The 15470-nt window shown below is 45.0% G+C and overlaps 1 protein-coding gene across 1 annotated transcript; it reads right to left on the reverse strand.

Moving 5' to 3' along the window:
• Positions 1-1277: 1277 nt before the first annotated feature.
• Positions 1278-8281, reverse strand: LOC126547874 (uncharacterized). The gene is made up of 3 exons (XM_050195899.3): positions 8162-8281; positions 2470-3275; positions 1278-1525 (listed from the first exon to the last, which is right to left on the reverse strand). Exons 1-2 carry the CDS (start codon positions 8171-8173, stop codon positions 2487-2489), a joined length of 801 nt encoding a protein of 266 aa, XP_050051856.1. The 5' UTR covers positions 8174-8281; the 3' UTR covers positions 1278-1525; positions 2470-2486.
• Positions 8282-15470: the final 7189 nt, after the last annotated feature.

The following is a 15470-nucleotide window of genomic DNA, read 5'->3' on the forward strand; positions in this document are numbered from 1 at the left end:
ACAATAATATTTCAGAAGTTGATTAATTAATTAAGACTAATACTCTAATTACGGGGCATGAAAAATAATCTGAGCATCTCCAAGCGACGGCAAACAACATTACTTTGGTTCTGCCCAGCTACGTGGCAGTTGTATATCTTTAGTGTTTGGCTGAAGTTACGTGGGACACCGTGTACACTACGATCGTGCCACTTTGTATAGTGCTCTTTGATTGTGCTGTCTTTTTTGCTATGCATAGAAGTGTTCTTTGTGCAAGTATGAAGACGCAAGAAACGCACTGCCCTCGATCGTTCCTTTCCTCTGGAAGTCCAAGCAGCAGAAGATCAACAACGGTGTTTAGCTCCGTTGATTAGGAGGTGTCTATAATACAACTCTACAAGCGTATTAGCCGTTGGCTTGACCTTACCCACTATTGTCAAAAGATGGAAGGCGACATATAATTTACGGAAATATTAGCGCAAGGTTGTCTTCGCGGGCAAGTTCCTTATCGCGTTCAGGTTCAGACGCCTTTGCCGCGTTTCTCGCTCCAGTATGAAGAAAGGTTTAATGAAGTGTTTGCTTCGTGAGCCTTAGTTCACTTGTGTGCGTCGCGGACGCCAGACACACATTTACCTAAGATAGAGAGAGAGAGAGAGAAGTGATAAGGGAAGGGCAGGGAAGTTATCCAGGTTGATCCCCGTTGGTTACCCTGCACTGGAAAATGGGGGACAAGCAGGTGAAAGTTGAGAAGAAAAGAGAAGAAATGTTCTCCAGTATTTGCGTACACCCATGAAAAACGTACAGCGCCAGTAAAGAAAAAAAAGGGACGACTGACGCAGTTGAGCTCTTTTCTTTTAATCAAACAGTTGATAATTTGATGGCGGCTGAGAAGTAAGCAATGAACCTAAACTTCAATATGTTTGATTAGAAGCTGCAGATAAGCTCATCGGCAAAAGTATGGCGCAATGCGTTTAGTCGATTGGTCAAGCATCACAGATTTGGTCCATTCTGCATCTCGTACGTCCCGCTAGGGCATCTAACACTTTTGCTTCGAGAAAGGCAGATAAGATTCTTTGGAGTGAATCTAGAATTGCAGAGGTGTTTTAGACATAAGTGCATTTCAATGCACTTGAATAAGCCATGCGGAGAAATGAAATAGTCAGCTGTCACGTCTATATGTTAAACGAAAAAACAAGAAATAAATGTGCACGGCAGTCGTCCTTTTCTTTTTTTTTTTTTTCGGCGCGAAGATTTCTTCTGCGTTGCGTCCTATGATGATTCCTTCATAAATGCAGTACTTATGGAAAACAGGAACATTTATTCAAACAAGAGTATTCACCGTCGGACAAGGTCCTTCATGCGACCACCAAAGATGGACCGGCCTCTTGTGACGCGTTATCTTTCGTGATATGCCCAAATTTCATTTCGAAGCGAGTTTGTTTTAAAAAGATGATTGAAGTCCGCTGACAGGCAGTGTTGGTGAAGAATCCAGCTCCTCTTTGTCCGTCGCAGACCCGGTAGGAGCAGGATGAGGCAAGCTACTATCCTAGGGAAAATAAAACGGGAAGAATCGCTTATTTACTGACACAGGCACACACAAAACAGGCACGAATTGTTTCAAGATACGTTATCAGGCAATGCTCATTCAGGTATTTAGCTACACTCTGGATAGCGCTTCTTGTATTTCTTAAAGATTATTTCCCTTTCCTAAGTGTAGGGCATACAACTATGCACGTCCTCGGTTAACCTCCCTTCCTTTCCCTCTTTGTTTTTCCTCTCTCTTAAAAATTGATATACACAGTTATTCAACATCATTTTCGGTATCACATCTGTAAGTGCATTTTTATTAACCAAGTGATAGAAAAAACTGCATATTCTGACAAAACTGTTTACGAATAAAGAATAAATGCAGCGGAAGCTTTCTAAGTACTTAGGTGACTAGGGCGTTACTTTATTTGCACTAAATGCCTATTTGAATTCCTTTGAATCCAGGCAACCATTCGCTAGACGTTCTGCTGCTCTGGCTGGATAGTCATGATTAAAACGCAATACTATCTGGCGCAGTTGAAGTTCAAATCTACGATCACCCTTATCACAAGTCAGGTAATTAAACACTATTAGGAATATCTGGATGTGCTGCAAGGTGCTCTTTTGATACGGTTTATCTTTTACCGTGCTTACGCACTTGCACATGTTCTCATAGATTGTTTTAGTCTAGTCTGTCAAGCAATAATTGGTTAATTGGCATTTTTATCTTAATAGTCTTCCAACGTACACAAACACATGTACGCACAACACATACAATGTAAAGGTGATAAGCTAACCGCAACACAGAGGACCACATTAGGGGACCCTATCTCTACAAATTTCAACATTCCGTATACATTTGAGTAGCATACGAACATATGGTGCCTTTTCAGACGCCCTAACCATCCGTATGACCATTTAAATTGGGCCTGTAAGTGACGAATAGCAAAATTTCCAACTTACTATGCGGGTGGTGGGTTTCAGACAACGAGGCCTCCGACGCCTGCGACGTGTTGGCCGCCGTACTGTCCGCCGACCGCTCCTCCTTCTTGGGCCGACTTCTCGTAGCCAGCTCCGCCAGCCTGGTGTCCCGCACCATACGCGCTGCCGGCGTTTGCCTGCAGTCCGTAAGTGGACGTCTGACCGTAGGTAGAAGTGTGGCCGTACACGCGCTTCTGGGCCTCGCCGCCGCCGTAGTTGAAGCCACCCTGGCCGTAACCGCGGCCGGCGCCGTAGTATCTGCCTCCGTAACCACCGTAGCCAGCACCACCGTAACCGAGGCCACCATAGCCCAGACCCCCATAGCCGACTCCGCCGTAGCCGAGACCACCGTAGCCGAGCCCACCGTAACCCAGACCGCCGTAGCCGGGACCTCCATAGCCGAGGCGTCCGTAGCCAAGACTTCCGTAGCCCACGCCGTATCCTGGTGCGTAGCCGAGACCACCGTAGCCAAGACCACCGCCGTAGCCGAGGCCTCCATAGCCGACACCAGGATAGCCGTAACCGCCGTAGCCAAGACCAGCGCCGTAGCCGAGGCCGCCGTATCCAATGCCTACGCCAGGTCCGTAGCCGCCAAACCCAGCTCCAAAGATGCCACCGCGACCCTCAACCTTCTCCTTGCCTTCGGTCTTCTTATCTTTGTCGTCGACAGCCGGCTCGGCGACCGGCTGTTCAGTGCTGGGCGCAGCCGGTGCCTCGGTGGAAGCGGTCTCCGGCTCGTCGGCGCACGACACGAGGGCCAGGGCGGCCAAGCTGACCGCGAGGACCAGCTGGAAGCAACGGACGAGACAGCGTTATAAGACTCCTGGCCAATTACATTTGCTTGCAATGCCCCTTCGAAACCTCGACTATATTACCCGCGATGGGCGGGTTTTTCAGTGCAAAAGGTATATCTCTTAAACTGACAAACTGGAACCTTTAACGCAGTGTGATATAATAGTCTTGTGCTCTACGCATTATTTCGACTACAGCAGCACTCGATGAAACGCCATCACACGACAGCTTCTTGCAGTATTGACCTTCCTTACACTTTCAGAAATGTGTTGCGTGTTGTTCTTCGACAAGTGTCCGTATTTTGTGCTTGGTGACTTCCTAAACACAGGTGATACGTTCATTAAAAAAATTATTTTGATTTTATTTGAAAGTACATTGCAGTGCCCATTATGAGGCATTTGGATTAGTGCTATCAGAGTGACTTAACATGGAGAATAACTGTGTAATTTGAGAATATAAAGCATATTAGCAGCATGCAATGCGGAAAATGGACCCATCTCGCGCAAATGAGAAATAAATTTATGAATAAAATAAAAGTAAACTAAAATACAACTAATGATGACTCCTCATGTCGAGAAGGCAATCTAGCTACACGAGATCAATAAGATAACTGGTTGTGACGCATTAGGTATTAATTTGAGGAGTTGTGTAAAAGTCATGCCAATCAATTCATAATACAAGATAGAGGGGTTCAATATGTAATATTATACTTCTTGCTTAGAACTCACGGTCGATTCGTAAAAAAGCAACGCAACTACGTATCCATACATATGACGCATGCATCGCAATGGTTACATAGGGATTATGTTCCTTCGCGTGTAAGCATGGCCTACAAAATGATGCTCAAGTGTAAGGCCCACCCTGGAATAAATTACATCTTGATGATGTATAATGGTTCCTGACCTGACTTATGCTCCTTTTTTCTCTACAAATTATAGCTTACACATTGGCATTTCTCTTCTCCAACAGCTTACTTATATAAGTTCCAGGATTCCACTTGACCCGCCTCATGCTGCCACTGGCCACTGTTAACCACCCAAAACGTCATCTAAATGAATGACAATAAGGAATATAAATGAACAACGCTTGGTGAAAGGCCAACATTTGGTTGCGTCTGTGCTCTGACCTACAACTCCCTTCTTCGGTTGGGGCGAATTTTGCCCATAATAGACTGCGGCGGCACTTATGTGACACGCGAGTGCCTGTGAGCAGCTCCTCAAGCATGTGTCACGTCACTGTGTTCAGTCAGTAAGGTGGTGGAACTACGTAAAATAATTTGCGTTTGACAAACAAGACAGCAGATGGAGACCTCAAGGGATCATCGGTGGCAGAACAAGGGATGTTTCATGAGCCATCGTCTTATCAAGGGTTCTTGTCTTCGTTACGGCAGAAATTGACGAGAACAAGACCCCTTGTCAAAACGTTGGCTCCAGAGACTTTGCTTATTCCACCGCTGTTGATAGCTTCCCTTTTGCCCGGCTTCGGGAAGTTCAATGTTATTTTTTTTCTTTGGAACATGGCTTCTGCTTCCAAATAGGCCTATAACTGTGTGCCATGAGCGGCCTTTTCGCTTAGTATAGGAAAGGAAAAGGTAAGATAAAAAAGAGGAAAACTGCAATGTCATGCGGCACGTTTTGACAGCTTTCAAAACTTGAACAACGTGAACGCGGCTCCCGAGATGTGTAATTATGGGTGCGATCTCGGAGGCGATTACGTGAACCCGAATGCTGCACTCGCTAAACGTAAAGAATTAGCAGTGGATTTCTCTAAATCTTTGCAGTCCCCGGAAATATAAATGATCAGCTACCATTTGCTGATTTTCAAAGATCTACGCTCCAAGTGAGAACATAAAGCGGCCATGGATTTGCGATCACCGTAGTAGCTCCCGGCATTCACTATTACGACGCCATCATCACTTAGGAAAGAAAACATTCCGGTCATTATTACATCAGAACTTCAAAAGGATTAAGGTCCTTCGTAACGTCAAACAGACGCCAATAGCTGTCTACAGCGTCCGATTCCATGTTTCATAACATTAACGTCGTGGAATGACCTTCGGTGTCCCATACTCTAAAGCGCGTGGGTGGGGTTATGGGAAGCGCGTTTAACGGTGTTTCGGATCATCAAATGAATCATCTTGGCGCACCAGCCAGAACGGCGTTAAGAAAACACTTCCTTTATGCGTGGCTTTCCGCTGGCGTTTCATCCAAGGCCGTTGGCGATGAACGAAGTGCGTTATTCGTTAGAAGCTGTAGCATTGCAATATCGCCCCATCACCAGCTCTTCGAAAATAGCATTACCGTGTCTTGAGGAAAAACAACAACAGTTCGAAGAATTTCCATGTTCCAGCTCCTAAGTCAAAAAAAGAAAACTCGCATTTACAAATAGCTGCGTCCATTCCCAGCGTACTATTTTTCAAAGTACTTACGAGTATCTTACGAGTATCTTACGAGTATTTTACGAGTAGAAAGTTCAAGCTAAGTATTTTTGGTCCTGTCTCCAATAAGAAAGGAATAAATGTTGTTGCTTGAACTTGCTGCCCGCGCATCCTTGTGAACAATTGTTATGACGTTGTGTTCCTGATTCTGAGCACAAAAGTCGGGGGTGGGGGGTGATTGACCTTACGTCGTGGTAGATGCGTTACGCTATGAACACAAGGCGAAAAACACTGTGAGAATAAGATTTCGCTGATGTGAAACTTAAAGAAGCCCTATAATAACCGCAGCCTTGCGTAGCAGCTTCTTTCCTATCCAAACGCAGCTTTTTCACATAAAGTTCCGTCAGTTATTATTACCGTTAAACAGGCAACACGCGTCACACGCAGACGCAGTTACTTTTTCGTGAACGTTGGCTATAATGTAATTCTGAATTGTTCGAGATGAACTGGTAGTTGTACTAACTGTGCTGATTGTTTTACTTGCTACTTCAGGATGGTGCTCTAGCATGGACGTCATAAAAAATGTAGGAAATTTTGCATTTGGTCAGAACACCTTCGTTTTTGCATGTTAGCATACAAGCGGTTGCCTGTTTTTCATGGAGACTGTTACTGCTATTATTCTTCGCGATTTACTTAAATTATTTATGTAATATTATCGCTCTGCTGGTGATAGTGTCTTACAATTGAGATGACTAAGCATTCGCGGTTGGTGCAGGAGAACTGAAGATTGCTGGGAAAAGCCTTCGTCCTGCAGTGGACATAAAATGGGCAGGTGGTGATGATGATAAATCAAATACTAATCCACAAGCGCCGGTCCCTGCTCGCTTGTTGTAGTTCCTACCCTGTTGCACTTGTAGTACCGTGAAAATAAGTGACTGCCTCCTCTTACAAATGTGTTATGGTGATTTACGATGGTTTAACAAACATTGCGCATAGCTGACATATGAAACTTGATGACAAAGTGTCCAAAACCCCCTGGGATGATATTTTGCACTCCGTATGATGAACGTTCACTGAAATATTCAGTGCTCTGTAGAGCTAAATGTTTCCGATAGGTGAATTAGAATTGAATGATCACTAAACAAACAGTACAGCATTTTGCTGTGTGGTAGTGCATTGTTGAAGCTGCTTATTTAATCACGTCGAGCAGTTGGACCTCAGTAACATTTTTAGCCTTCTTAACTCCTCCATCCAACGGCGATATACGGGACAAAGGTTCTGAACGCAAGGATAACTGGAGATGTTATTTTGACCAGAGGCTTTCCAACGAAGGATACACAAAAGAAAGCGAGATGCTGGCGATAGATATTTTTTCATAAACTGTCTTTAACGTTGCTGAAATATAAGGAGATTAAAGAAGCAAGTTAGGGATGACGAAATAAAATATCGTAAATTTCGTATGATACCCTGGCATACGAACTGGGAAGTTACATGTTAAATTAAGTGATTAAACTCTGAAAGCCGTGATCTGATTATGAGACTACGAAACAATTTTGACCAACCTGGGGTTCGCTAACGCGCCCCTAAATCTAAGTACATCAGCGTCTTTGCAGTTGGCCCCCATCGAAGTGCTGCCGCCGCGGCCTGCGACCTCGTGCTCAGCGGCGCGACGCCATAGCCACCGAGCTACCGCGGCAGGTCAAGAAACGCATCTTTTACCTGAAAACTTAGTCGAAAAAGTTCGCAATGGCTCAAAAGGAACCATTCTTCAGACCTTCGGCATTTATATTTCACGTCGACCAGCCTTGGTTGCTCGGGTGATACTTGTAGTGTAGAGGCTTCTAGCTGACGGCGCTGAGCTCTTTTTTTTCCACCAAGGTTCAAGAAAGCCCTGTTTAGGTTCTGAGACATGTTTGCGAACGCTAGCCATGGTATGGTTCAAGTTCTACCTCTAACATGGTGCGACTCTGACGTCTAGCCGCGGAGTACCACTGAACCGCACGAAGATCGCCTGCCTGCTATTGAATCACACGCTGCTATCGCGATGAATGGCCGTTCAAGCATTTCTGCTACTCGTTAGAGTATTTCAGGTTTTTTGTCATTCCTGGATGTAAGGCAATAAACGCGCCAATATTCGTGTTAAGTTTACGGCACTCCCCAAAGACAAAGTGAAATTCAACTTTCTAAGTAATTCTTTTACCTGCCCACAACGAACTAGTAGTTTGCTTTGAGCAGGTCCTTAAGCTGGCGTAAGACGACCGACCGCGACTCCTACTCTGACAGAGCTGTCGTTAAGTCATTCTTATCCAGCAAGGTAAAGCTCAGCTCGGCTGCTGAAATGAGCCTCGTAAACTGCAGCGGTGAAGGAACGGGTGCACGAACACGAAATTTTTCGCACCAGTGCGTTCCTTTACTTGTCCTGTCAGCTGCAGTGTACGAGACGTGCCCAGCAGTTCTAGAAGCGGGACGCGAACGCACATATAGCCAGCAATCCGCTGCGCTTACCGCTGCCTTCATCGCGTCGTCGGTCTGTGAGATCACACGAAGAAAGTCGACTTGACCGAGGGTGCCGCGTTGGGGTAGAGCAAAACCTTTCTCTTCGAACCGCTGGCCTGTGGTGTCCGCTCGGAGGTTACCCCGGCTCTTATATACAGCTCACGCCGCCTCATCGCACTCGCACGCACTCGTACGCGCACATGCACGCGCGCACGCACATACAAGGTGGCTTTCACCCGTTTCTTGTCTTTTTCATTCAAGGCTGCTGCCGGTGGAGGTGGCGGTGGTGCCGACGGACGCCGCCTCGCCTTTTCTTGCGCTCTCTCCTCCTCAGTGGAGTCGCTGTCCTCCTCGCTCCGATAGTATTGGCACGGCCAGCGCCATTGCACCGTGATCTCGTCGTCGGTTCGGGGGCCCCCCTCCACCTCGACGCACCTCGGCGCCGTTAATAACACTCGGAAGAGAGGAGGAGCAGTCGGGGATTGTCCCGACCGCTCGTTTCCAACTCGCGCGCTGCGATTCGGCGGCGCGGGCGCTGCCGAGCGGGTGCGCGGCACGAGAATTCGGTTGTGTTCCCTAGAAATGGGCAGGATGCGAATAATGACAATTGCGCGAAAGGCCCCGACCAACCGAAGTGCCGGAGCTGCTCTTCGGAGCCCGCCTGCGCAACGACCCTCGTAATGCGGTACACTTGCGTGATTAGCATTATTATCGCCTGCACGCAAAAAAAAAAAAAAAAAAAAACGTAACATATTTTTAATGTGGACGGAATTGTGTCTCTCGTATGCTTGGGCCTTCTTTACTTTTCCTAATGAAGTATTACTTTACTAAAAAGTCCTTTACGCTGTAAGCAAAACTTTACACTTTTAATTTGCATCCCATTTCTTATTTCTTTCATATAAATACGAACTGTTACCTTCCTTTATTTCCAAACAATTTTTTCAGCCTCCTCCCGTTTGCCTTTTCCTTATTTGCTTTTTTTTTACTTTTTAGTGACTCGCGAGACGTGCCAAACACTCAGAATATTTTTTAATTTTTTTTTAAGAATTTCTTGGTGCGTCGCATTAAATGAATGCGCTCTCTTATAAATATTTTTTTTTTGTTTATGAGCTATAAATTCATCTGCATAAAATCATAAGCGACTCGCATGTGTTTTCACTCTGAATGTCGCAGAAAAACGTTGACGCGTAAATGTAAGGCTGATTTGTAGCTCAAGGCTTCAGAAACCCGATGAGCTCAGTTGCATCTGTAGTACCGTTCATATCATTGTCCTCATACCTATAGCCTCTGTAGTTGGTATTATCAGCGTGTTATTAGCAGGTACAAAATGCTACATTTGAAGACATTTGTATGACAGCGACCATTAACGGAAGGAGACGTGCTACTCAGCGAAGACAGCCCAAACGATGCACAAAAGTTCTGAAACAACTGTCTCGTGAAATTTTACAATCTCCTAGAATAGCCCTAACTTACACACTACACAATACGCTCTTCACGAACGAGTTGTGTATATCCTTTGGTTCGTACACAGCACGAAACCATATGACTCCACTTCTAAGTACCTCTGGGATCATCCAACTTTCAAGAATCACCGCTTCTGGTGGTGGGGGTGGTTTCTAGCAACACGTGGGTTCAGCCTGGCGATCGAGGTGGGCAATATATCCACCCAGGCGACTCTTGCAGTGCCACTGGGGTATGTTACCACTCTTACAGTTGCGTTCAATAAGAGCTCCAACACGGGTGCTCGGGGTCGAAAGAGCTCCAAGACTGCACGGCGGCGCTTACGTGCGAAAAATTGGTTTAATAATACCAGTAATTGGAAATGCATCTTTTTCTGCAATTTTTTGTTTGTCAGCACCGTTGGCACTCTTGGAGCCCCTTAAGCCATGGACACAGGTGTTTCAGTTCATATTGAACGCAATAATACAGATAGCCAAACTCTCTTAGGAATGCAGTAAGAAGACGTGAAGCTTCGTCTCAAGTTATAAAGGACCCTTCGGGAAACACAAAGTGCTCCGACCATGGTTGTGAGAGACCTTTTTTTTTTTTGTAGGTCCTCAAGAAGAGCCTCTGGTAGATTGGGCGTTCGATGTTTCCTGTCTCGTTGCATGTAGTACAGTTCGGAGAATCGATATGCCCCGCCTTAAATAGCCATGCTGGCGTATTGGCAGATTCTGTTTTTATCCAATGCTTCCTTTCGACAAAGCTGCTTAGTTACGCCGGCAGCATGTGGCGGAATCAGAAAAATCGAAAGTTAACACGTATGTCTCATTTCGCTCTTTGGTACATTCGCATTAGGGGTATGCGAGAGCGTTGCTTCTGCAAGAGGCATCAGCTGCCTCAATGCCCAGCAATACCATTGCGGGAGGCGGGAGTCGAGTTCTTTCGGAGACTGTAATGACTTGCGCGAGAACTTGCTCGACGGTGCCTCATGGAGCTTACTGGACGGTGTCTCGAGATAAAGTTGCCGCTCTGCGCCCTTCAAGTAGGAGTACTACATTCTGAATATGCAAAGTCTTAAATTTGCGTAGAGCAACAGGTGTTGCTGCACCTTCGACACCGACATTTTCCTCCACCCTTGGCATCTGGGAACACAGTGCAGACAACATTTATTGCGTAGCGTCAAGTACGTGCATTGTACGCCAGTACTGCAGCTCTGAAGATGAAGGTACACGTTTCCAATCAATCGAGTGCTGCAAGCTCTACAGACGTCCAGGTGATTGGAATCGGGACCCTACGCATGCTCGATTCGCGTTGCCTTTTTGTTCAATCCCTTATGCTTACATCTTTCAAAATGAGCATACAGGAAAGCGACAAACATGTTGATACTGATTTGAGATGACAGATATGCACCGTATATGTGTCAATGCTGTTATAGCGCCATGTGTTACATCGATCAATCCATCAATTAATTTACTGAAGGAGTTTAACGTCCCGACGCAACAAGCGGGCTACGAGCCGATTTATTGGGGCCCACCGTTATAAGTTCGACCTCATGAGGTTCTTTAACGTGCACCCATATCGCCATTGTAAGTTCCTGAAATAATTCAGTTCTTTCAGCAGTGATCGTACTCAATATAATTTTATTGGCACCAGTCTTGCTCAACTTATGTAAACACATACTTTTTTAACTAATGTCAGTCACCAAAGGATAAATATGTTCTAATATTATTGAAAGATTATCCCTTCCTTTTCGCCCTACTTTTCTTTTAAGCTACCAACGAGCGAAATATTATTAGCTAGTAGAACTAACAAAAATTTGAAATACAAGAACCTGTGATGCAGGCAACCTACGCAAGGAAAAAAAGAAGCCTAGGGCCTTATACTACGATACAATCGCCGGCATGTTTCGTTATGCGGAAACTTTCGGAGATTTAGTACGACATTCGCGCTTATTCCCGGTCAGGCCCTCATAGTTTACAGCAACGTACAGCACAACATATAGCAGTACTGTAGCGATAGCAATCAGATAGTGTAAGACGACGCTCCGAAAGGCCGGCGTTGGTATGCTGTCATCCTTGCATTTATTTGTAAATACCAAGAGCGAGAACGGGAGCGCGTTACAATTGTTGCTCGCGACTCGAGCCACGCGAGATGCGCGGGACTGATGATGGCACATGATGATGCACGGTGATGACTATCACGCTACATTAGCGTACCCATCTCGTATTCTGTGCTTACTGAGTGTTACCCAAAGTTGTTTCACTAAGCGCAAGTGCGGTCGAAGGCCGTAGTTCTCCAGGAGGGAAGCACTTGACGAAGGCACTACGCTGTCTCCGACCGTTGTGTCATCCATTTGGTGAATAGTTCCGCAGACGACCAATTGGCGTATACCTCGGAAGCCATTTGAGCGCCCTTCATATTCCTTGGGTCCGCAAGTTCGTTGGCTTGTTGATCCTCAGGGAAATGGCAGCAAGTATTTTTTTAATCATGCAGCTTGCCCTCTGTGGGTATCTGCGTGGCTGGTTTTACCCGTGCAACTTTTTAATGTCCATTCATCCTGTCATTCTGGTCTTTTTTGAAATTATGGGGTTTTACGTGCCGAAACCACTTTCTGATTATTAGGAAGGCCGTAGTGGAGGACTCCTGAAATTTCGACCACCTGGAGTTCTTTAACGTGCACCTAAATCTAAGTACACGGGCGTTTTCTCATTTGGCCCCCATCGAAATGCGGGCTCCGTGGCCGGGATTCGATCCCGCGACTGGTCTTTTTTGCTTGTTTGTTTTTACGTACAACGTAAAAACATCTTGACATGTAGCCAAGCTAAAGCTATGCTCGCAGTTGATAACCTGCAGTCAATAAAACCCACACGATAATGCCTCTAAATGTTCCTTTATACCCCCTGGCCTCTACAGTGCGAGGAAGAGCTAAAGCCTGTGTTCTGTCGATGATCGTCACCGCTATATGAAAGATCGGACGCCTAATGGTACATCGACGAAATATGGACGCTCAATTGGTGCATGAATGTGCTTATTCGGTGGTGGCAGTGGCAGCGATATGTTAACTGCTCAAACGGAAAACAAAAACGTGGACAAGAAGTTCTTGCAGTATTTTATGTAATAAAACATGACGAAGGTTATATATTACTATCCCATCAATGTTCTCAGTGTGCAAAGACCTTGTTTATTGACATAACTTCGCACTTTTGTTTCACTTATGCGGAAGTGATAACCTTTAGCAAAGCTTATTTACCATGGTGTTATACTGCTAAGCACGACTTGTAGAATTTGACTTCCGACTTGCTGGCAATATTTTCACCATGGCGGAATGCCAGAAACCCCGTAGACTACAACTTCGGGTGCTGTAAAGAACGTCATGAAATCAAATTTCATCCCAAGAAGCCTCCCACTACGGCAGGCGAAGAGAGAGAGAAAACAAGGATAGGAAAGGCAGGGAGGTCAACCAGAAGAGCATCCGGTTTCGTACCCTACACGGGGGTGGGGCAAAGGGGAATAGAAAGAGGAAAAAAAAGGAGAGAGTAACCACTGAGTGCGTGGGGGAGGGACACTATGCACTATACAGCAGGCGAATCTGTGAATTATGTAGACGGGATCTTTGACTGTTGGTAAGAATCGGTGTTCATGCTTAAAGAATTTCAGGCAATGATACAATATGTAAGACGGGCACTCTATAGCAGTTATAAAGCTGTGTTCGGTCGCAAAGACATGTTTTGACAAGTGCCAGCGACATTCCTGAACACTGCTAGACAACTGCCCCATCAACCATGACAACATCTATATACGGAGCCTAATGGCGCCACTTTCTCCAGCCATGGAACGGAGTAGCGGATGTACCAAAGACCGAATATTGTTCGCGTAACACGAAATTTCATTTCCTTTCATTTCCTTTGCATTGACATTGTAGATTGTGTGCTACTACTGCAGTGCTTTTTTTCCCGTTGTGTTTACTAGCTGGAAATGCCTTTATTGTTGCTTTATTTTGCCTCTTTTGTCTATGACATGTACTTTTTTATTATCGTGCTGTTGTTAGAGCTTCAGAACTGAAGCCAATGAAACTTATGTTGAGTGTACCACCTGTTTTATGCCCCCTCCTCTAAGAATCCCAAAAGGGATTGACACTATTGCGAAATAAATAAATAAATAAATAAATAGATCAACAAGAGACAAACTTCAGGCATCTCGACTGCATTGAGAGGCTGTGGCATTAGACGCGTTCTGAAGCTCACAAAATGTCTACCTCAAGAAAAAAGAAAGAAGGGAGGGAGGGTTTCGCTTCTACCGCTGAAGAGCCATTGCGTGGAAAAGTTTTTTTTTTTCTTCTCTCATTTGAAGTGGGCAAATTTGTATTTTCTAAACTTCGTTCCAAGACGTTTTCGCTACGTACCCATGAAAGGCGAAGTACGCAACACATTTGGCGTTAGAGCAGTCCAGGCTTACTTTTGTTACCCGGCTCTGATAAAGGATGGTGGCGTGATGTGCGAGTTTACCTCAATAGTTGATTTATTTACTTTAGAGCTACGTTCATTCGCCTTGTTCTTTTTTTATGTGATGTGGAATAATGTATTTGGATTCATCTTCCTTGCTTTTCTTTCTTTTCTTTTTACTTTGAAGGCAATTCCAGTTTCACCAACCATTACCATAGTGAAGTTGGTGAACCAGACTACACTCCAAGTGTCTTAAGAGCACTGCCTTTTTGAGTCCTTCTTCTTGATTACTGCTTCTTCTTACTCCTTACTCCTTTCCTTCTTTTTTCCCTTAGAAATTTCTCCTTACACAGCACGTCTTAGCAGTGCCCCTTTGCGGAGTCCTATGGGAAGCAAATATCAGAAAACTTGGGCAACAAGTAGGAGCGTTAACGCGGTTCCGTCTCCGACATTGAGCTCTATTGGCGCGCTTGTTTCAGGGTAACTTCACGGTAACTTCATTTTGATGACTTGGGGCTTCTTTGGCTCTGTTTCTGCTAAGAAAACTTACCTCTTGGTGCGTTGCTCAAAATTTCAACACCTGCCCTGGCTCTTTGTTCATGCTCTTAAAGAAAAAGTAATAAAAAGCTACTTCATAAGTGAAAATCTTTCAGTAATGTTTCCGCATTTATTCTTGATTACAGAGAGCCCCGGGCAGTATGACTGAAAAAGAAAATTCCGGTGGAACCAATCTCACGATGAATGTCGACATTAATGCGATCAGCATTCAGTCAGTACAGCGGCACAACGTATTATCACCGCCGTGTACTGCCACCGGGCTCCTCTCTCGCTTTTCGATGATGATGATTTATTGGCATCGCCTTTGAAACGGGGTGGGGACAAATAGTCACCTAGCCTGCTTGATTTAATCAGGTATGCTATACACGCTTTTCATACTAGCATGTTTGTATAAATCTTAAACTTTTTTCTCTTACTCAAGCTTCTCTACATCCCTTGTATAGCTACCTATGCCAGAAACGGATCCGGTCGTTCCCTGCTATTTTTTACCACTACATACTCTAGACGTATCTTGCTTATATCGACTGCTGACCGGTTGATGCTTCTGGAATGTTCAAATCCAATCGCTTCTGGAAGGTGCACGTTACCTACGCATTCCACTGAGTGAATCCTTTCGCATTCCATTAGGATGTGCCGAGTCTCGACATTTTTGCTGCAGCATACAGATGCCTCCTGTCGTTGCGAGTATTTGATCCGGTATGTTCTGTCGAACCCCAAATAGCAAGGTACTGCTTTTTCTGTTATCGTGCAGATTTTCTCTTAATTCCTTTCTTCCCATTGCTGTAAATATCCATGGTCGTTTTTATTTCCTTTCTTTGTATTCAATTCGCTGTCACTGTTTCTCTCACTTTCTTTTTGATGACTTCGGGTTGTCA

Source organism: Dermacentor andersoni, chromosome 1, assembly GCF_023375885.2.
Source record: "Dermacentor andersoni chromosome 1, qqDerAnde1_hic_scaffold, whole genome shotgun sequence".
Taxonomy (NCBI): domain Eukaryota; kingdom Metazoa; phylum Arthropoda; class Arachnida; order Ixodida; family Ixodidae; genus Dermacentor; species Dermacentor andersoni.